General features: G+C 39.0%; 1 protein-coding gene across 1 annotated transcript in view; it reads right to left on the reverse strand.

Moving 5' to 3' along the window:
- Window positions 1-23652, reverse strand: part of LOC124285370 (cyclin-dependent kinase-like 4) — a 38178-nt gene that overhangs the window by 5492 nt on the left and 9034 nt on the right. The window contains 10 exon segments of the mRNA XM_046721591.1: window positions 109-264; window positions 410-466; window positions 1702-1784; window positions 2114-2228; window positions 2230-2315; window positions 2740-2830; window positions 4795-4867; window positions 7782-7807; window positions 7809-7904; window positions 10013-10198. Of these exon segments, the coding sequence (XP_046577547.1) occupies window positions 109-264; window positions 410-466; window positions 1702-1784; window positions 2114-2228; window positions 2230-2315; window positions 2740-2830; window positions 4795-4867; window positions 7782-7807; window positions 7809-7904; window positions 10013-10198 (969 nt within the window).

Below are 23652 nucleotides of genomic sequence, written 5' to 3' on the forward strand. Positions count from 1 at the left end.
GCCCAAGACCCACCTCTAGCAAGGTGATTGTTTAAGTCCAGGACCCACGTCTAGTAGGCATGGCTGAAATGGTTGAGAGAATGTTCCAAGGGACAGAAATTGACTTACTACCCATTGTTTCTGTACTGGGGGCCGCCTGAAGCGATGAGGATGATGTCGATGTACTGGCCGGCTCTCGAGCCCCTCCCTTGTTGAGTCCAGGTACTTGTGCTCCAACAACTGCTGACACGTGTGGCGTTTGTCAGGGTCCATTACTAGACAACACTGTAAAAGACATATGCCTCTTTTAGGATACCATCAATATTAAGTTTGGTGACAGAATTAATGAAACATGCATGCACACACGCACACACACAGAAAGAGAGAGAGGTGATATAATAATCAGCCATGGGACTATGTGAAATCTTACCATTAAGAAATGGACTGCGATAGGATTTTGATCTTTAAACTTGGATTCAAGAGGTTCCTGTCAAGAAAAAACATACAACAAATTAGCAATACAGTTGGCTGTATAAGTGTGCAAAAGTTATCATAGTACAAGAGTGTGGCGGTCAAACCACCAGTAACTAACACAGATTTTTCTTGACTATTATTCACATGACATAAGTAAAACAAAGATAGAAATCATTGATTTGACCGAAATAAAACAAAGACGGAAGTCATCCATATGACAGAAGTACAACAAAGACAGAAGACATCCATATGACAGAAGTAAAAAAGGATAGAAGTCATCCAGATAACAGAAGTACAACAAAGACAGAAGACATCCATATGTCAGAAGTAAAACAAAGATGGAAGTCATCTGTATGACAGAAGTAAAACAAAGACAGAAGTCATCTGTATGACAGAAGTAAAACAAAGACAGAAGTCATCTGTATGACAGAAGTAAAACAAAGACAGAAGTCATCTGTATGACAGAAGTAAAACAAAGACAGAAGTCATCTGTATGACAGAAGTAAAACAAAGACAGAAGTCATCTGTATGACAGAAGTAAAACAAAGACGGAAGTCATCTGTATGACAGAAGTAAAATAAAGACAGAAGACATCCATATGACAGAAGTAAAAAAAAGATAGAAGTCATCCAGATAACAGAAGTACAACAAAGACAGAAGTCATCTGTATGACAGAAGTAAAACAACGACAAGAAGAAAAACAAAGACCAGGAGTAAAACAAAGACAAGAAGTCATCTAGATGACAGAAATAAAATAAAGATATGTCTACAACCGTGCCATGACAGATTAACCAACATGAAAGAATCAGCTGGTCCTTAACTTCTTTTGAGTGTCTATTATGTTTGTAGCTACTAAAAGTGATAGTAAAGTCACATCATGAAGATACTGTCTCCTACACTGTAAAGTCTGCAACTTTAGCCACTGAAAAATTGAGTTTGGTTCAGTCAAATCAGCTAGATATAGTCCACAACACAACAGTACAATCTACTGAAAATGAAGCAAAGAGCCCACTTGAGGCTTGTAGACTCCAAATCATTGGCACAGACAGTAACTATGAATGATGAGGGCGTTTAAACGAGTCTTGATTTTACTCTTGTACATTAGGATAACTTTGGAGTAGCCAACAAGGAACTTTATGAAGTTGCTGACAGATCCTGCATCATCATCTGTGACTCCTGGAACCATGCAGGAACATGACTCTGTACAGCAAACTGATATACCATAGTGAAAATGTAAAACTGACTTACCATGTGTGTTGGTTCAGGAATTGTCATCCCCTTGAAGAAACTGTTACTGTTAAAGATTTCTAAATGCCGAGGCAGTAAATCCCCTGGAATGAATTACAATAAACTGTCAATAACAACAACTGCACATGTAAACTGACATTTGAACACCAAAGAATTCCTATTAATTTTGATATGACAAAAAAAAAACCAAAAACATCGTAATAGAGAAACACAGTGTAATATGAAAACCAGTGTTCTAAATTATGGATGGAGGTAAAGAACCTCTTGTCTTAATGTCAATGGATTCAAATACTCTAGCAGAAAAGCTGAAGGGCCTTAGAACCCATGGATGGCACCTTAGTAGCTGATCTCTTTTTGTGGAGTGAAAATATAAATGAAAAGCTAATCCTGAGTAAACCTTGTCAAAACCTACCTAGACTTTTTCTGATGAGGAATAACTGGTCCACATCTGACCGTCCTGGCCACAAGGCTTCTCCGGTCATGAGTTCGGCCAGCACACAGCCGATGGCCCACACATCAACAGGGGGGGCCGTACTGGGTATCTCCGACTAGCAACTCTGGGGCTCTGTACCAACGTGTGGCAACATAGTCTGTGTACTCATCTCCGGGACCAGCTGAAAACACAAAATCCCAATTCAGCATCAAGTACTTCACAGTTGAGACACTCATCTCACAAACACCCAAACATGTAGAATGAGTGAGTATGGTTCTATGCTGCTTTTAGCCAGATTCCAGCAATACCATGGTGGGGTACACCAGAAATGGACTTCACACATTTTACCCATGAGGGGAATCAAACCTGGGTCTTCAGCATGATGGGCAGATGCTTTAACCAATAGGCTGCCAAACTGAAGACATCCCACCCCCCACAATTTCTGTGGCCTATTATTTCTTATCATGATGCTGTATGCCCCATCATTCTCAGTTAATAGAACATTTGATTTAACAGAATTCAATGATCTTCAGATTGAGCAGCCCTCAAATAGCTCAAAGACTAAACAAGCTGAAAGAAATGTTCTAATACAGTTAACTACTTACTGACTGTCCTTGCAAAACCAAAATCACATAGTTTGACGACCCCATGTCTGGTGATGAGGATGTTTTCTGGCTTTACATCTCTGTGAATAGCCTGCAATAAAACATACAACAGTATCACCATGTGACAGTCACTGTTGACGTCATAAAAGCTCTCTATAAGGGCTAATCCTTGATATTAACAATAAAATACTCATGACAGGGTACATATAGCAACTATGCATGCCAAGCTGTGATCGAAATCAACATGGAAAGTCACCACACTGTGTTAAAAAATAAAGATGAACTCATGGGGTACGCATGCATACATGATTTGAATCCAGTCTACACCATGCACCCTGGCAAACCCTGGTTTATCAAACCTTACTAAACCCCATTAGTTGGAATCCTGGTTAGAACAGGCTGTGTTGATGACTTAGACATTTGTGTGTAATCACATATTAATCACATGGTACTTTGCTCATGATATCAATCATGGATTTGTTCCGTCAAATACTGATTATTCATAGGGCGCTGTCATATAGCTGAGTGACGTGTTAAACAAACAAACAAAACCCCAAAAGACAATATCATACTAATTTAAGAATGACATGGACTAGTAAAGTGACAGCAGACATGGCTATGCTTGATAAGCAGATACCATTGCTTACTTATATTCAAAAGACTCTATTACCAACAACACTTAGAACTGCACTTAGTGAGAGATCACTAGCAGGAGGAGAATGTTTGGAAACCACAGTGAGTCTGTCATGTGTATTTGAATTTTGTATAAAATATTTAGAATAACATTTCTTTGATTCTTCAACATAACTGCAAACTGTTTCCCAAGCTGAAAGTGGTTATAAAAGTGTGTAGACTATTACTCAACCTCTTTCCAATCATGGACATTGATCTATTCTCAGGTACAATACAGTAGTTATCAGTTTCTTTTTGTCATCTTAATAACGAAAATGTCACATTTCAATAGAGTAACGTAAAATGTTTGCTTTGGTAGAGCTGTTGGCTCTACAGGTTATCTGTAAACTTCAGAAAAGAAACCACTGTCAATATTTCACAGGTATGTTTCTCTATCACCCTTGAATACACGGCCCTGATGAGTTGAGTGGTGACGTGTGCCTTATTCTTATCAGCTAATGAATCAGCCTGTATTCCTTACAGAAGTCAAATGAGCCCTTCTGTGTGTATGAACTTTGTGTGAACCTACTATTGCCCAACACTGTAGTAATGTGTAGAGCATGATGTCAAGCCAGACACATTACCATTGGTGCAATGTAAACAGAACAATCATTGGTCTGAGAACTTGGTGGTTAACCCATCACTAAAACAACCCTTTGCTTGATTTTGGTGGTTATAAAAACCAACTCATAGAAAAGTAGCCCTAATGTAGCCATGCACAAGGGACTTGATGGAAGAACCAGTGTATACAAAATTAGGGGTGGGTATTGCAGAGAATTTTCATATTGCGATGCAAAAGCATATATTGTGATATGTATTGCAATATATTGCATGAAGTATTTTTAAACAAAACACTACTTATAATCGAGTTAATGCTTGATTTATATAGCAAAACTCAACAAAATCACTATGCTTGATTAAGCTTTAAAAATAACTAATCTTGATAAAATAAAAATGTAAATAGTATTTGGCACAAATGAAACAAGGAAATAACCAAAGATTTCTGAGTGTTACGAAGCTTTCCCGAATGCAAGTCAAAATGCCAGATCAGCGTATCGTAATACATATCGATCTCATGTCTGAACCGGTCAATACCGGTAAACCAGTTATATTGTGCAGCCCTATACAAAATACAAATCTTTGAAGCATTGAAAATGAATGCTTCTGGTAACCCATAATTCTGCAAATAGCTTTTCCAAAATACCCACCAACACTAATTGTCATTATTTCCCACAAATATCAGCTTCTGCAGAAAGTGCAGTGAAACGGATATCAAATCAGTTGACTCAATCAGATGGTTTAACATTGTCATTTGAAACCACCGATTAATCAATAAGAATAAAAAATTATTGACACAGTAATAATAATAACAGAATAACTCACATTGTGTTGATGACAGAACTTGACAGCTTGAATCACTTGATATACAAGTTTTTTTGTTTCTTTTTCTTTTACCCTGGAAATGTAAAGAAAACATTGATAAATGAAATAAGTAGATACAATGACATCTTCAATTACCCAGCTATTATGCATACTCTGCCTCATTCTAAACTTATACATACCATACTTTTGTATTGAGCATAAATCGAATGATGTGATGATTCTAACAGCTCTCGAGTCAAATAACGTGCATCAGAAGCAAGACATTCTGTGCTAAATTAGTGACAAGTGGGATGGAGGTGAGGTGAGGTGAAATTGGGTTTTACATCATGCTTGAGAATATTTCGCTCATATGACGACGTGCATGCGTGTGTATGTGTATGTGCGGCTGCTTGTACTAGCCCAGACTGAAGCTGGTTTTATAGTGCTAGCCCACTGAGATATCATGCCGCAGTGAAGCATGAATACCCCACTCAGACACATTTTACTGACTCCGAGCCGACCAGTCCTTGTACCCATTAATGCCGAGCGCCAGGCAGGGACCACCAAGTACCATATTTTAACGTTTTTTGGTATGACGCGGTCAAGTGGGATGTAAAGAGTGAGGCCAAAGCTACAGCGGTCAGTGGGTCCATGGAGTTTAACACAATAAAAAGTAAATACTAGTACAATCCACTGGATAACAAATGATGTTTTACAACATGTATACTGTGGTATGGTTCCATCTTTTCTACCTATCTACTGATCTAAAAACAAGCTGACCAACATAATAATAATAATAAGTCCATTTGTATAGCGCCCTATATCCAATCACCAAGTGGTTGCTCATGGCGCTAACTATATACATATTTACAATAGGAGTTAATTTAGAAGTCATAGTGCTTCTTGAACAGGAAAGTTTTTAGGTTAGACTGGAAGCTGGCTATTGAGGGGGATTCTTTGAGAGACACGTGCAGATTGTTCCAGAGGATAGCTGACAAGTAGGAAAAACGTCGGTGTCCATATGTCTTCAGACGTGCATTTGGGATGATGAGCAGCGACTGATTGGCTGATCTCAGAGTCCTGGTTGGAACATACTCCCTTACAAGACTAGAGAGATAGGACGGAGCTGCATTGTTAAGACATCTGTAAGTCATGCTAAGTATTTTGTATTCTATATGGAACATGACCACCAGCATTCCAAGTTGGATCACTAACAGCTCGATGAAAGGGGCTCCTCATTGTTTGACACTAAGCAACAATGTCAAGGAGTCCATCGCTTACAACATTTAATGTTAAAACTCAATCAACGGACAAAATGCAGGGTCCCAAGATATAGTAGATCCCTTGTAGTTGTTCATTCAAACACTAAACAACCCACCTCCATGGGCCCTAGTATCTCCCGTGAATATGGACTACTGCCTGTATGTCCTGTATCAATAACAGTCACCAGCACTGACCATATGGACACTACGCTGAACATGTCAACGGAATTACAAAATTTTGTTTCAAAATGGATCTTGATAGACAGACATTAATTTTTTTATTGTTAATCATGTTAACTTTGAACTATTACCTACAACTTTTGTTTTTCACATGACTAGATTATTCCTGTTGCATTAGTTTACGTACACTGCAGAAATACACTCAGTGTCAAGAAGCCAAACACCACAATCATAGTAATACAGAAGTCTTTATGCGTATATATTGCAAGTATTTATGATGGATAAAAAAAACCAAAAGATGCCGCCACCAAAATCATACCAATAGAAAGTAACAGATAATGTTTGAACAGATGCATTGTATCAACATGATCAGCTGTTGGGTTTATTGTTACATTCGTGATTATTGCATCTATCTAGGGGTATGTGTGCACTTTAGGCCAGTCCCATAGAGCAAGTCCACTGAGATACTATGCCACAGTTTACCATGGATACCTAACTCAGACCCAGTATACTGACACTTGACGACCAGTCCTTGTTTTATCCCTTAACACCAACCAAGGTAACAACAAGTGCGATCTTTAAAAATACTAAGGTATGACGTGGGGTGAGGACTAAATTCAACTCTGTGGGCAGATGCTATAAGCATGAGACCAAGGTGGCAATCTGCATTGTATCGAATGCATTGTACAGATGTCTTGGGCCACTGCAACACTTTTATAAAGAGGATAAGGCCTTCTCTGATGCTATATATATATATATGGTACTGTAAGAAAACTAAACATGATACACTTTACACATATTTGTACTGAACTAGCATTGATTTCTTTTCCCATATATAACCATACCAGACAACTTCACACCACACCCAATTAGTAATGGGACACATATTAAGTAAATCTACACATTGATTATTTGGGATAGATACCACTAGTTAAAATATAAGAGACTAGTTATTTAATGTTAAAATGTAGAGATTTCACATAACCCACTTATGTGAGATATACTGTGGACTAGCTGGACTTGATTAAAGGTTTCTACCCATGAGGGTCACCAAAAAAATGTTCCAAAATATCAGTAATTCAGAAATATCAATGTTTGGTCAGGGGCTAGTATGGTATTATGCATTCTGACACCTTTATTTGGCAGTAAGAATGTATAAAGTGCTGAATATGATATTATCACAAATTCATACACAATATTAATAGTAAATAGTACACTTTTTTGACAATATATCATCGCTTAAGTTTGTGGTCAATATCAGCATGATAGAATCAGCTGTTAAATCTACAATGAGTATGTTTTAGAGTGCAATGTGTTTGGTATTTCCGGGTTCATGTGCAGTAAAATAATATGGCAAATATAGTATATACACGTTTGTGGGCTTCAATTCACTGAATCAATGATCTTGATTTTTTTTTGTGTTTAATCGAAAATACAGTTCAGAAGGTCTTGAATACTCAATACAAATCAAGAGCTGACAATTACCCAAACATGTGAGTGAACTGTAAAAGCCTATGCAACCTGGTAACAGTAACATGTAATTGAGTGTCTCTTGTGTCTCCTTACCCTCTAGGGTTCCTCTCCAGCTCCCCCCAAGAGTGTGTCATCAACATACTCGAACACCAGGTGAAGTTTCTTCTTTCTCCGGAACACCTCCAGCAATGATACTAAATTTTCGTGTTTCAATTGCTGAAAGACAATAGGTAAATAATATTTTAGCAAATCTGATATGAAATATTACCAAGATCTTTCACACAGAGCATGTCCAGTGAAAACAATGCAGTTAGCTTTATCAATACAATTATGGATGATTATGAAAGGACATCTGTCATGTCAGTTGAAATCGATTATGTACATAGTATGCAATGTCTATGAGGATAACCAATAAGTCACTGATTTTCATTAGTAAATAAACCAATATGTAATCAGCTGATGACACTGACGATATTAACGTGGTGTCATACTTATTCCATAAAGATCAATGATAGGAAGAATATGAAAAGGTTAGTTGTCAGCGGTGTAAACATTTGTATTTCAAAGTTTCCACTAATTCATAATCTGAAATTTCAAGGGAGCCAAAAACGTCTAACTGGGATAGCATGCTTCATTCTCTGGTTATGCTTTATCCACCAATCCGGAGAGGTGATGTGCACTGTATCAAATACAATTCATTCCTTTTCAGTTGTTCATGCATATAACATATGTTTACAAAGTTATAAACCAACTTTACATCTATATGGGATTATGGTTACCATGGTTACACAAATCCTGTAAACCATGCTGTTTCTGACAAACTTGTATAAAAGGGACAGTACCATCAACAGTTCTGAAGCATTGTTTCTAAACAGCAGTCAATATACCCCCTGGCGTCTGCTCGCCTTACATTGAACTAGAAGTTCTGCTCAAGTGACCACACCACAAGAGCAGACGACAGGCTTGTAATGCATGTAATGTGACCAGGCTATTCTCCTGTTTGTAAACAAACACTTCTTCTCAAAGAATATTAAGCATTTCATAACATGCTTATCTAAATGTTTAGACTCGTCCAAAATGATTTGTTTGTTTGTTGTTTAATGCCACACTCAGCAATGTTCAAGCTAATTATGGTGGAGGTCTGTAAATAATCTAAGTCCTGACCAGACAATCTGGTGATCAACATCATGAGCATCAATCTGTGCAATTGGGATATGGTGACATGTGCAGGGGTTGGGAAAGACAGGGGCCATGGGCCATTTTGCACATTAGAATAAAAAATGGCCCATTAAAATTTGGAAGTTTAGTATTGATACAAGGGCAGTGGCCCATACTAAATTGAGAAAATGGCTAATAATCCTGAAAATGGCCCATTGTCAATGTTCTCTATCCCAATCCCTGCATGTGTCAACCAATCAGTGAGTCTGTCCACCTGATCCTGTTAGTCGCCTCTTATGACAAGCACAGGTTGCTGAAAACCCATTTTAATGCAGATCTTCACCCGGTTCATCAGCAGGAAAAACACACGTATAGACTCTGTAACATCTTCCAACATGACCAGAGGTACTAAGCTGAGTGTGGCATTGCTGAGAACTTGGGGTAGGAATAGTATATTAGGAATTGGCATCCATGTTTATCAGTTGTGCAAACCTAACTATACATTCATAATGGGAACTGGACAATCCATACCCACAGAGATTCTTACCCAAAACCTTTCGAAAGACTCATACTCAAATACTGTACCATCTCGTACCAGACTTATACTCAAAAAGACGAATCTGTACCCTATGAAAATACATGATTTGAAGTGAATGTTTCAACTAGTTCAACTACATCAATGACCTCAAGCTATACAATGACCCTGAAATGATGTTTGAGATGGGGGATGTTGTAGTGACATGGGTGTTATTATGAACCACTGAAACAGTGAAAGCTCAAAACCTGAAAACATGTTAAGTGATTTCGTTGCTCTTCGAAAAACTGCTCAGCCACAGCATATTGTTTAACTTTAATGGATTAAACATGCGCTTGACTAAGACTTTGGTTGACTTGTGTTTCGTGTAACATATGAATAGTCCAATCACTGAAAAATATATATCAAATTTTAATATACAGGTTTATGGAAAGAGTCATCTGAATTTGGGTACAGGTCAAACAGAAATGGTAGATATGCTCCAAAACAGGTACGAGTCTGACGAGGGCTTCTGGTACTTTCATTGGGTATGAAACTCTGTGGTTATGGTTTGACTAGTAATGTAGCAGTATGTATACAGTACACTGTATGCAATATGATAGTAAGATTATAAGTTTGACAGTTTGGTTACCTTTAACATCCGCACTTCCCTCAATGCAATCTTTCGGATCTGAGGGTCATCTTCAGACTCCACGAATTTTTTAATGGCCACCAATTGTCCAGTTTCTCTGTGACGACACTTGAAAACAACACCATACGAACCCTCTCCAATCTTCATAATTCTTTCATACTTATCCATTTCTGATTTCTTTGTAGACTAGAAAATTCAAACGGAAAATTTGGCACTTATTCACAATAAATAGCTGATTCAATATAATGAGCACGATGAATATATCACCTACGATTATGAATCATTCATTGACAAACTCTTTCCCCACTTGTACGGTGGATTCCTTGTTCATAAATCCAGTGACAGGGCAGGTTAATAAAATATCCGGTATGTCTTCAATCAGCATTTCCACAGAGTGTAAGTGTTCCTTACTGGAAGAATGATTATTATCCCGATGTTGTTTCCTGGTGATTCTTCTGTTTTAATGGTGGCATGTCTAGTTTCTTGGTGAGAAATAGCCTTGATATCCAGCCGTTCAATATACAATGACAGCGCTCAAGAACATATCAAAACATATCCTCTTATACACATCAAATACATCTAAAATAAATAACATACAGCCCTAATAAACAATTACACTTTAGGAAAATGAATGTTAAACCTGTGTTACACAATAAGGCGAAATGCCGCCTCGCATTCTACATTTTCAACACGATATGGAAGCCATTAGGAGAAATTCCGTCAACAACATCCGCCATTTTGTATTTGTAATTATTGTCTCAATGCGCAAACAATATATAACGTGACCACTGTTATGTATAATAGCACGGGGTCACATTATTCAGAGAACAGTATTTGGCAATATTTCTCGATATCACAATGAACCCTCCCAAATTAATCTTTACAGTGTTTGATAATATTGGAACTACATTTCGTAGCGTCAGGTGAAAAGAGTGCGGAGGTTTCTGTTTGTTGTCAAAAGGTCGTCACCTTAGCAACGTTATGCTAAACGTGAAAGGCCACAATTGCTATCAGTCATCAGCGAGCATTTGTGATAGTCATTGTACCATTGTTAACTGTGAACGTATCACGATATACAGACCTAAATTGTTTTCGATAGAATGTCTAGGAGGTTGTTTTCAGTTAATATCGGATACTCGAAAAAATGTTAAATAACGCGCAGACAGCTGCCTTGCTACTCCAGATTGACGTTTATGATTGTGATGACCAAACAACGAAAACAAATTCAGTCTTTTGTTGATTAATACTATCATACTGATTTTATGAAACTCGTGTCAAAATTCATCTTTTATCTAGTACCGGAGTGAGTGAGTTTATTTTTACGCCACTTTTAGCATTATTCCAGCAATATCACGGCGGGGGACACCAGAAATGGGCTTCACGCATTGTGCCCATGTGGGGAATCGAACCCAGGCCTTCGGCGTGACGAGCGAACGCTTTAACCACTTGGCTACCCTACCGCCCCTTCTAGTACAGGAATTTCTTTCAATACAAATTATGATTTCTCAAATAATTTAATCAGAATTACGTCAGATGACGTCATGATAGTTGTGAGTGTGTTACACTTTGTTGCCATTGTTTGCTGTTTTACATCGTACTCAGCAATATTCCATCTTCATGACGGAGGTATGAATTAAGTTATAGAGTGACATTGACATCATGAGCATCGATCTACGAAATTGGGACACGATTATCTAATACAACAACCAAATCTGACCAAATCTTACGACAAGCATGGGCTTCATAAGATCAATTCTAACCCGGATTTTTTTCATAGGTCGTACTTAACATGCAGCAACTGGTAACACCCCCAAAAGCGCAATTTGGTGTAGTCGAGTACAGTTGACTTGTGGGAGACACAGCTTCATTTCCCAAAACATGTCAGTTGTTCGTTTTCGCCTTACTCTAGAGGGAAAATAATAATACTCAACAGGAAAACACAGACACATTATTTGTGTTAAAATGATACAAGAACGGTGTATTCCTAAGTTTGTCCACTATTGTCCTCACGTTGCTCAAATATTTTGATAGCAATTGTTTTCAAAACACCGAATCGGGCTTTTTTAAATGAAAAATATATTTGCCAAATTTCACTTGTCAAGATTTATCAGTTGTATAAATTATTCAGTATTAGTATTGCTTTGACTTTGACTAAAATATTGTACCCAAAAAGTAAACAAAATCAACAAAATCTGTCCTTGATGAAAAATGACGACCACGTCTCTACTAATACCGAACATGAATAGTTTTTATGCCCGCGTATACCCTCAGCCTACAGTTTATTTACACTTCTCACATCTGGAACCAGTTCTCGGTTATTAAACCCCGGACTATTGAGTCCGTGGAATCAAAACTCCTGTCTGAAATATTACCCGACACGACTTTACACTCTTTTAATTCCCACAGATCATTGATTAATTTCAAATGCAAGGACCCTGGAGCCATTTTCATTCAAGGTAACACCAATTCCTATTTCAACAAATATCTGCCCTAAATGGGAGCAACGACCCTCTAAATGGTTCTTTTGTAAACCGGGCTTTGAAGCAAAATGTTTGCATGGAGGGTAGGAGTGATAGGCTCTTAAGTTATGAAACCGATATATGCGATAGCACCAAATGGTGGTGAACTCACAAGGATGTATTTACCTCCCTGCTTGAAGACGTCTGGATGAAGGGTTACACATATATGTAATTATCGGGATCATACTTGCCCCACATATTTCCTCTGACAGCGAGATGTCACGTGCGGCATTACAAGGCTGTTGTACGCCTTACGAAGGCACTGGAGTGTAAGGTATGCTCTCAGGCCTTCTTGTAATCTATGCTTGAGGGTATGAAATCAATTATCCCTGTGATGATGCCATGTGTACGTATTGAAATGACACGTTACGTGTAAATAGTTACAATGACATGTAGGGACGGTGGGGTAGCCTAGTGGTTACAGCGGTCGCTCGTCACGCCAAAGACCCGGGTTCGATTCCCCACATGGGCACAATGCGTGAAGCCCATTTCAGGTGTCCCCTGCCGTGATATTGCTGGGATATTGATAAAAAGCGTCGTAAAACTAAAACTCACTCACTCACTACAATGACATGTCATTAAAGGATTTTTAGAAATATAACGAATACTATATATGTATATGAAGCACGCAGTGCTGAATCATATGGATACGCTCACGCGCGCACACACACACACACACACACACACACACACACACACACAAACAAACAAAACAAAAAAACCAAGCATCTACAACCTGTCTCAATGTCAGAACGTTATTCACAGTTATTAACCCAAGTTGTCTAAATTCATACGGACATTAATGGCTTTCAATTATCATTTTTTCCGACGTTTTAATGTTAGTTTTTACGTAGCGAGTGTCCGAATTCTTGTATTTACCGATGGAGTGGATGCGTAAAACATTAGCGTATTTCTAAAGCGTATTTCTTAAAATTACCCTGACGTTCACGTGAGTGTAATCTATCACCCATTTGAGTGTGTTTGGATTTCCCTTTTAGAAACAACTACTGATCTTGCCTATCACGACCACCGTCTGAGAAAGGTGAGGTGAAATTGGGTTTAACGTCGTGCTTAAGAATATTTCGCTCATATGACGACCTGCATGCGTGTGTATATGTATGTGCGGCTGCTTGTACTAGCCCAGACTGAAGCTGGTTTTATAGTGCTAGCCCACTGAGATATCATGCCGCAGTGAAGCATGAATACCCCGCTCAGACACGTTATACTGACTCCGAGCCGACCAGTCCTTGATGTACCCATTAATGCCGAGGTCCAGGCAGGGACCAACAAGTACCATAGTTTAACGTCTTTTGGTATGACGCGGTCGGGGATCGAACCCGCGACCTTCCGCTCTCCGGGCGGACGCTCTAACCACTACACCACGGAGGCGGTCGTCTGAGAAAAGAACAATTGCTCAATGACGTCAGCAATTACCATCTTTGACGTCGTTTATACTGTGACGTCATTCTGACCTTACGTCACAATAGATTAGAATGACGTCAACAATGACGTCCTCGCCAACACACTGATGCTTTGCCATCAGTTTGACGTCATCGTTACAATGACGTCACAATCAAATGACATCACTAATACCTCTGTCATTGAGGCTGATTAGATGTTATTTTACACTAAAGCTACGTCATATTACTGTTCGGTTTTAAATGACATTTAGCAGCGTTCAACCAACTATAATCACTTCCAAAATGTAAACACAATAGGATTATCTCCTAATTAATGTAATATCATTCTCTTGTCTTCTGATGCCCGATATATCAACACTTTTCGAATAAGTCGTGAGACATTTTCGAGCTTGTCTTGATATATACTCATGCCAATAATGGTTGTCACCCCCTTATTTTTTTTTAATTGGAGAGGGGTTTTTGTGAGGTGTGTGGGGTTGGGGAGAGGGGTGAGAACCATTATTGGCATGAGTATATTTGATATCAAAACACACGAGGGAAAGAGTCTCTATTTAATACACATTTTAAGAGAACTGGTTCTAGATCTTAGCGTAATGACGCTATGCACTTATTGAAAATGCCACTGTTCGCCTTGACCCTTGTTTATTACAACGTGTCTATGTATATAGTATATACACAACTGAATATATAGCAACCTGTGTATGAGATGAAAATTATCGTAAAACAATAAATTCTTACATTGGAACAAAATTTGGAGAGACGGAAGTTAATGTGTAGGGGCTCAATGATAGCAAAGAGGCATTAGAATTGCGCGAATGTACCTTGAACCGTAAACAAAGATATGCATAAATAATCAGTTATCACACAAGTCATACTTGAGAAAACCGTCGAAGGGCAATGTAAATGTTGATACCACGACGCTGAGGAATCCAGGTTAGAACTGGCCACCGAAAACTAGGGCTTCAAAGTTTACTCCAGTACGCCTGACCTTGTACATTTCGGTAAAGCATCCAGTGCTTGTCTTTTCAGGTGATGACTAAATGGCTCGAATGGCCATTCGCGGACTTGTTGCCACTCTCGCTACAGAGCTTACAGTAGGAAGGGTCACAAGTGGCCCAGTCCATTATGGTACCACGATTCGTTTTGCACAGTTGCGTCCCTTAGTTGTGCCAGAACATCATCATTGTAAGTTCCAATCCTAGATTCTCCTCGACTTTGATCATTAGATTGTCGGCACCACGCTCATATTCGTTACACTAATAAAACAAGCACCCACAGCCTACACATCGGGTTTTCCTCTGATATGCAGCTAGCATGTCATGATGTAACTGAATACTGTTCTAAGCGTCATAAAATACAAGTCACTCACTCTTGCTACATATAATGTAAAATATAACTACTGAAAACTCATGTTACCTTTTCAGAAATAATTTCTCCTTCTCCCCAGTGTATTCCTATACAGCCACGCGGTCTGTAGATCTTTTCCTTCCGTACAGTGTATGTGCTGTTCTTCTATCGGTCGTTGTGTGACTGTCATAGTCAGTCTTACAATACTATTATATAACATAAAGCCACTTAGGGGATTAAATATAGGTTATTGTTCTTGCTGTGAATAATCACCAGCATGATCTCTGCTAAGCACGTGTTGTTTTCATAATCCATCGATAATCTCTCGTGTCAAGAGAAGAAGATGTGCCGTTTACACCCGATGCACATGTTAAATTTCATGCTACACTTGGTGACTGTCTGGTAGTTTCTAACACTCTACTCGAAATAAGGTTACAGTTTGGCTATACACAACTACATGAATCGTTGTTCATACTATCAATCACCGGATTGGTGGTACAGACCCAAATATATATGTGCAGGCCTCGAAGTGTCCTGAGTGTGGTGTTAAACAGACAACGAACGAACGAACGAACACTGGCCTTTTTGCACTAAAATTTGCAGATGTAGTTAATTAACAGAAATGACTGCTATTCGCATTCCACACACGGGTGAGTGAATAATTTCGGTTACCTCTTTGAACAGGATTTCGGTTTTAAGAAAGCCCAAAGTGACGCAGGTCTCTGAAGTTTTCAGCTTATGTAATACGTACAACTACGGGTATGGTGATCGCAAACGGGATGCGAACATTGATCAGTGGATCCCGGCACACACAAGGGAGGCAATTTCACAAACATTGAATATTATTTTTTATGAAGTCGAAAGAATTATCAAGCCTCTACTAATTTATACTTTTTAAAATAGGGAGGTGGGGTAACCTAGTTGTTAAAGCTGTCGCTCGTCATGCCAAAGACCCGGGTTAGATTCCCTACATGGATACAATGTGTGAAGGCTATTTCTGGTGTCCCCCGTCGTGATATTACTGGAATATTGCTAAAAGCGGCGTAAAACTAAACTCACTCGCTCACTCTTTTTAAAATATTCCAGTACTTGATATGTGTAATTACCAAAACAGCTCCTTAGTGGTGTAGTGGAATGAGTCAATGATGGAAAAAATATGTTTTTGGAAAGTAGTATTTGTTTTATAAAGGTCATGTCAATACGCGACATATCTGCAAAGGATGAGCCATGCAATAACGAAGGTAGGGTTCGAGCCTGACGAACGACAGCCTACAATCCCAGCCCACGCCTCTGAAGGTCATATAAACCAATATTCTCACTGTCGCCTCTGTGTTTGTGGATATGCTATTGTAATGCATGGGTATTCCTCGGCTCAGCATATCTCAGTTTCCATGTTGGAGTAATAATTTGTATGTAACCGATCAATGGTTGTTATGTGGCTTGCTACAGATATAGCCTGCATTTCTAGGGTAACCCCTTAGCTCCAAGTGTGCGGACAGGTGCAAATATTTGCTTACCTATTGCGGTACCAAAGATAAGAATATTCGCCTTTGGACCTGGCCTGTACTTTTGTATTATTTGAATAGGATAATTTTAAAGTGGAAAAAAAATAATATGAGATTTTATCTTTAATGCTAATGCTGTATAGGGATACAATTCTTCAAGAAAACTGTCGTGCTTCATATTACTTTGTGAAAAGCAGTACATATGAAATAGGAAAAATATCTCATATCCATGGAGTCTAAATATACTTGTTGTCTTGATACACGAAGAACAATTGTCTTTCTAAAAGGGAGGAAGTTTAATGTAATTTTTGAAATATAGGTATTAACAATCTAAATAAAGGTGATTTAAAATCCTTTACTGCATTGTGATCGATATTTTCCAATATTTTAATGAACTACACATATTTTTATCAAATTTTTATACATGTATATTTCTAATTTCACTTTCAATTGGAGTCAACAGTTACGTTCATTGTGTTATTATAAATATTATCATAATTATCATCCTATCTCGACCACACGGTAACGATAACTATTGTCTTGAACACGATAATCTGCAATTACAGTCCTTTCTGAGGAAAATAAATATTAGTTTTTGAGAAAGTTAATTGCGAAAAATAACAACGGTTTCAACAAGCTGTCTTAATGATTGTATCTCACACAGGTTAAATCCACCTGAGAAGCTTATGTCGACCTGTTTCAATATATATACCTTGTGTCCCAACGTTGTGCAATGTACTTATGTATTAAAGGGCTGCAATGCATGGCTCTCTGAGCTGCGGGGCGCCCGCTGTTGATTGTATGGCATAGGAATCACGGTGTAAGGCATGTCAATAAGGGTGCGTTTAGGGAGAGGTCAGAGTTCAACAGTTACACCGGCTACTAAAGCGACTGCATTCTACAAGCCTTTCGCTGAACGGTTTCAAGTGCATGGCTGATTGTACGTTACTTAAAGTTGGCGGCTTACCCTCAGATTTATGCCTTGTAAATATTGCTACAAATTTTATTATCGACTTTAAAGAAGTGTTTAGTGGTGGTGGAGTTGTACAAATCATGAAGGTGAATTATAACGTTTGTCAAGTATACACTGAATATGCCGTTAACCTTTCAAGAGAAGACGACCTCGATATAACGCTACATTTTAATACCCGCTTGATTGTCGAATATGCCACTATCATATATATATATACCACTTACTTGTAGTTGAAGTAGGAAGCGAAAACACATTCTTAATGTTTGGATTTTTTATGGCGTGATCATTTATCGGCTGAAAATAAAGGTGTGATTATTTTGAATCTTGATTGAAAGGCACGCGTCATGTGGCTATTTTCTATTTGTTTGCCCGTGCGTGTTGAGAAATTAGACGGTCTTATTATACGCCAGTGAATGGTTGAATTCCTGTCGCAACAAAATAACTTCGTGTCTTAATTAGATCAGCTTATATATCTGGCAAATCACATACAAGTCACATCCATAGAAGCAAGCCGTCATTGAATTTGGAATATTTCCAGTAGAATGATTCATGTGAAATTATGTACTAAGACCAAGATGTAGATTGTAACAGATTTTCACCGTGTTATCGCTGAAGATTTTTCATTAAGAATATATTGCAAGAGAGTAAAATCCCTCGTATAATATATCTATTGTGCCTTTATATTCTTTTAGGGCTGAGAGATATGAATCTGATACTGATTGAACTTTGTGTGATCCATAAAAGATGAAAGAATCTGGTGTAAAATGTCTTTATAAGCCCAAATTCAGGCAACTGTGTTTTGCGCCGCCGATGGTAAGAAAGATGGTGTTCAAATACCAGTACAACCGTAGACATTCTAGATGACACATATGAACTGCAAAGAGCATTCAGCCATTTTCTCAAAATCAAACATGAATCACCGACGTCACAATGTTCGTTCATTCACTCATTAATTCCCGATCAAACAGTCGTCACCAACGTCACAATATTCACTCCCGATACACAGGCATAACCAACGTCACATATTCACTCTCAGTACACAGGGATCATCAACGTCACAATATTCACTCCCGATACACAGGCATCATCAACGTCACAATATTCACTCCAATATACAGGCATCATAAGCGTCACAATATTCACTCCCAATACACAGGCATCATCAACGTCACAATATTTACTCCCAATACACAGGCATCACAAACGTCACAATATTCACTCCCAATACACAGGCACCATCAACGTCACAATATTCACTCCCGATACACAGGCATCATCAACGTCACAATATTTACTCCCAATACACAGGCATCATCAACGTCACAATATTCACTCCCGATACACAGGCATCATCAACGTCACAATATTTACTCCCAATACACAGGCCTCATCAACGTAACCATATTCACTCCCAATACACAGGCATCATCAACGTCACAATATTCACTCCCGATACACAGGCATCACCAACGTCACAGTATTCACTCCCAATACACAGGCATCATCAACGTCACAATATTCACTCCCAATACACAGGCATCATCAACGTCACAATATTCACTCCCAATACACAGGCATCACCAACGTCACAGTATTCACTCCCAATACACAGGCATCATCAACGTCACAATATTTACTCCCAATACACAGGCATCATCAACGTAACCATATTCACACCCAATACACAGGCATCACCAACGTCACAGTATTCACTCCCAATACACAGGCATCATCAACGTCACAATATTCACTCCCGGTACACAGGCATCACCAACGTCACAATATTTACTCCCGACACACAGGCATCACTAACGTCACAATATTCACTCCGGATACACAGGCATCACCAACGAGACAATATTCACTCCCGATCAGACACGCAACACCAACGTCACAATATTCACTCCCGATCAGACACGCATCACTGACGTCACAATATTCGTTCATTCACTCATTAACTCCCGATCAAACGTCACAATATTCACACCCAATACACAGGCATCACCAACGTCACAATGTGCACTATGACCTGATTGAAAATAGCTGCATTGGTCGACGATGGACTCGACCGTATATGTGATGCTGTTCTACTCAAATAGGAAACAATGATTGACAGGAACTCCGAGACAGAGTTACACAAATAGTGTCGTTATAAATATTTAGGTATTCCATCAATATCGGCGAGGCGGAGTCAATTCTGGGCTCTGAACCCGTGTAAGGAATCAAATCTGGGGTTTCGGCTTGTTGGTCGAACACGTCACCAGATAGGCATCCCGCTGGAGGTAGACTGACAAATGTATTAATGCATTGGGATTACTCAGTTACAGTTATTTCACGTGTTTGTATAAGTGTCGTATCAGCTATCTAGAATCCATTGTTACAGTGCTACACTTGTGTGTGGATCAATATCTAAAATGTGATCAGAAAATATAGAATATTTATCTAAATATACCCTGACCTCTCTGCGTGTAAGGTGAAAAATAATATATATATAGGGATTGTCTTACGTTTTTTGTGTATTTATCGAAGTATAAAAGTCACAAATTGTATAAATCGCGTAGCTTAATTATCGAAAAATAACATTCAATTTAGACCTCTCCTCAGCCAGCCAGAATCGGGGGGCCAAAGGATAACACACGCGCATTGAAATTATTCCAAATTGAAACTATACTTCAACGTCACAATATTCACTCCCAATACACAGGCATCACCAACGTCACAATAATCACTCCCAAAACACAGGCATCATCAACGTCACAATATTCACTCCCAATACACAGGCATCATCAACGTCACAATATTCACTCCCAATACATCGGCATCATCAGCGTCACAATATTCACTCCCAATACACAGGCATCATCAACGTCACAATATTTACTCCCGACACACAGGCATCACCAACGTCACAATATTCACTCCGGATACACAGGCATCACCAACGAGACAATATTCACTCCCGATCAGACACGCAACACCAACGTCACAATATTCACTCCCCGATCAGACACGTATCACCGACGTCACAATATTCGTTCATTCACTCATTAACTCCCGATCAAACGTCACAATATTCACACCCAATACACAGGCATCACCAACGTCACAATGTGCACTATGACCTGACTGAAAATAGCTGCATTGATCGACGATGGACTCGACCGTATATGTGATGCTGTTCTACTCAAATAGGAAACAATGATTGACAGGAACTCCGAGACAGAGTTACACAAATAGTGTCGTTATAAATATTTAGGTATTCCATCAATATCGGCGAGGCGGAGTCAATTCTGGGCTCTGAACCCGTGTAAGGAATCGAATCTGGGGTTTCGGTTTGTTGGTCGAACACGTCACCAGATAGGCATCCCGCTGGAGGTAGACTGACAAATGTATTAATGCATTGGGATTACTCAGTTACAGTTATTTCACGTGTTTGTATAAGTGTCGTATCAGCTATCTAGAATCCATTGTTACAGTGCTACACTTGTGTGTGGATCAATATCTAAAATGTGATCAGAAAATATAGGATATTTATCTAAATATACCCTGACTCTCTGCGTGTAAGGTGAAAAATAATATATATATAGGGATTGTCTTACGTTTTTTGTGCATTTATCGAAGTATAAAAGTCACAAATTGTATAAATCGCGTAGCGTAATTATCGAAAAATAACATTCAATTTAGACCTCTCCTCAGCCAGCCAGAATCGGGGGGCCAAAGGATAACACACGCGCATTGAAATTATTCCAAATTGAAACTATACTTCAACGTCACAATATTCACTCCCAATACACAGGCATCACCAACGTCACAATAATCACTCCCAAAACACAGGCATCATCAACGTCACAATATTCACTCCCAATACACAGGCATCATCAACGTCACAATATTCACTCCCAATACACCGGCATCATCAGCGTCACAATATTCACTCCCAATACACAGGCATCATCAACGTCACAATATTTACTCCCGACACACAGGCATCACCAACGTCACAATATTCACTCCGGATACACAGGCATCACCAACGAGACAATATTCACTCCCGATCAGACACGCAACACCAACGTCACAATATTCACTCCCGATCAGACACGTATCACCGACGTCACAATATTCGTTCATTCACTCATTAACTCCCGATCAAACGTCACAATATTCACACCCAATACACAGGCATCACCAACGTCACAATGTGCACTATGACCTGATTGAAAATAGCTGCATTGATCGACGATGGACTCGACCGTATATGTGATGCTGTTCTACTCAAATAGGAAACAATGATTGACAGGAACTCCGAGACAGAGTTACACAAATAGTGTCGTTATAAATATTTAGGTATTCCATCAATATCGGCGAGGCGGAGTCAATTCTGGGCTCTGAACCCGTGTAAGGAATCGAATCTGGGGTTTCGGCTTGTTGGTCGAACACGTCACCAGATAGGCATCCCGCTGGAGGTAGACTGACAAATGTATTAATGCATTGGGATTACTCAGTTACAGTTATTTCACGTGTTTGTATAAGTGTCGTATCAGCTATCTAGAATCCATTGTTACAGTGCTACACTTGTGTGTGGATCAATATCTAAAATGTGATCAGAAAATATAGGATATTTATCTAAATATACCCTGACCTCTCTGCGTGTAAGGTGAAAAATAATATATATATAGGGATTGTCTTACGTTTTTTGTGCATTTATCGAAGTATAAAAGTCACAAATTGTATAAATCGCGTAGCGTAATTATCGAAAAATAACATTCAATTTAGACCTCTCCTCAGCCAGCCAGAATCGGGGGGCAAAAGGATAACACACGCGCATTGAAATTATTCCAAATTGAAACTATACTTCAACGTCACAATATTCACTCCCAATACACAGGCATCACCAACGTCACAATAATCACTCCCAAAACACAGGCATCATCAACGTCACAATATTCACTCCCAATACACAGGCATCATCAACGTCACAATATTCACTCCCAATACACCGGCATCATCAGCGTCACAATATTCACTCCCAATACACAGGCATCATCAACGTCACAATATTTACTCCCGACACACAGGCATCACCAACGTCACAATATTCACTCCGGATACACAGGCATCACCAACGAGACAATATTCACTCCCGATCAGACACGCAACACCAACGTCACAATATTCACTCCCGATCAGACACGTATCACCGACGTCACAATATTCGTTCATTCACTCATTAACTCCCGATCAAACGTCACAATATTCACACCCAATACACAGGCATCACCAACGTCACAATGTGCACTATGACCTGACTGAAAATAGCTGCATTGATCGACGATGGACTCGACCGTATATGTGATGCTGTTCTACTCAAATAGGAAACAATGATTGACAGGAACTCCGAGACAGAGTTACACAAATAGTGTCGTTATAAATATTTAGGTATTCCATCAATATCGGCGAGGCGGAGTCAATTCTGGGCTCTGAACCCGTGTAAGGAATCGAATCTGGGGTTTCGGCTTGTTGGTCGAACACGTCACCAGATAGGCATCCCGCTGGAGGTAGACTGACAAATGTATTAATGCATTGGGATTACTCAGTTACAGTTATTTCACGTGTTTGTATAAGTGTCGTATCAGCTATCTAGAATCCATTGTTACAGTGCTACACTTGTGTGTGGATCAATATCTAAAATGTGATCAGAAAATATAGAATATTTATCTAAATATACCCTGACCTCTCTGCGTGTAAGGTGAAAAATAATATATATATAGGGATTGTCTTACGTTTTTTGTGTATTTATCGAAGTATAAAAGTCACAAATTGTATAAATCGCGTAGCTTAATTATCGAAAAATAACATTCAATTTAGACCTCTC

This window comes from Haliotis rubra, unplaced genomic scaffold (genome assembly GCF_003918875.1).
Source record: "Haliotis rubra isolate DU_JTF1 unplaced genomic scaffold, ASM391887v1 Scf36, whole genome shotgun sequence".
NCBI classification, from domain to species: Eukaryota; Metazoa; Mollusca; class Gastropoda; order Lepetellida; family Haliotidae; genus Haliotis; species Haliotis rubra.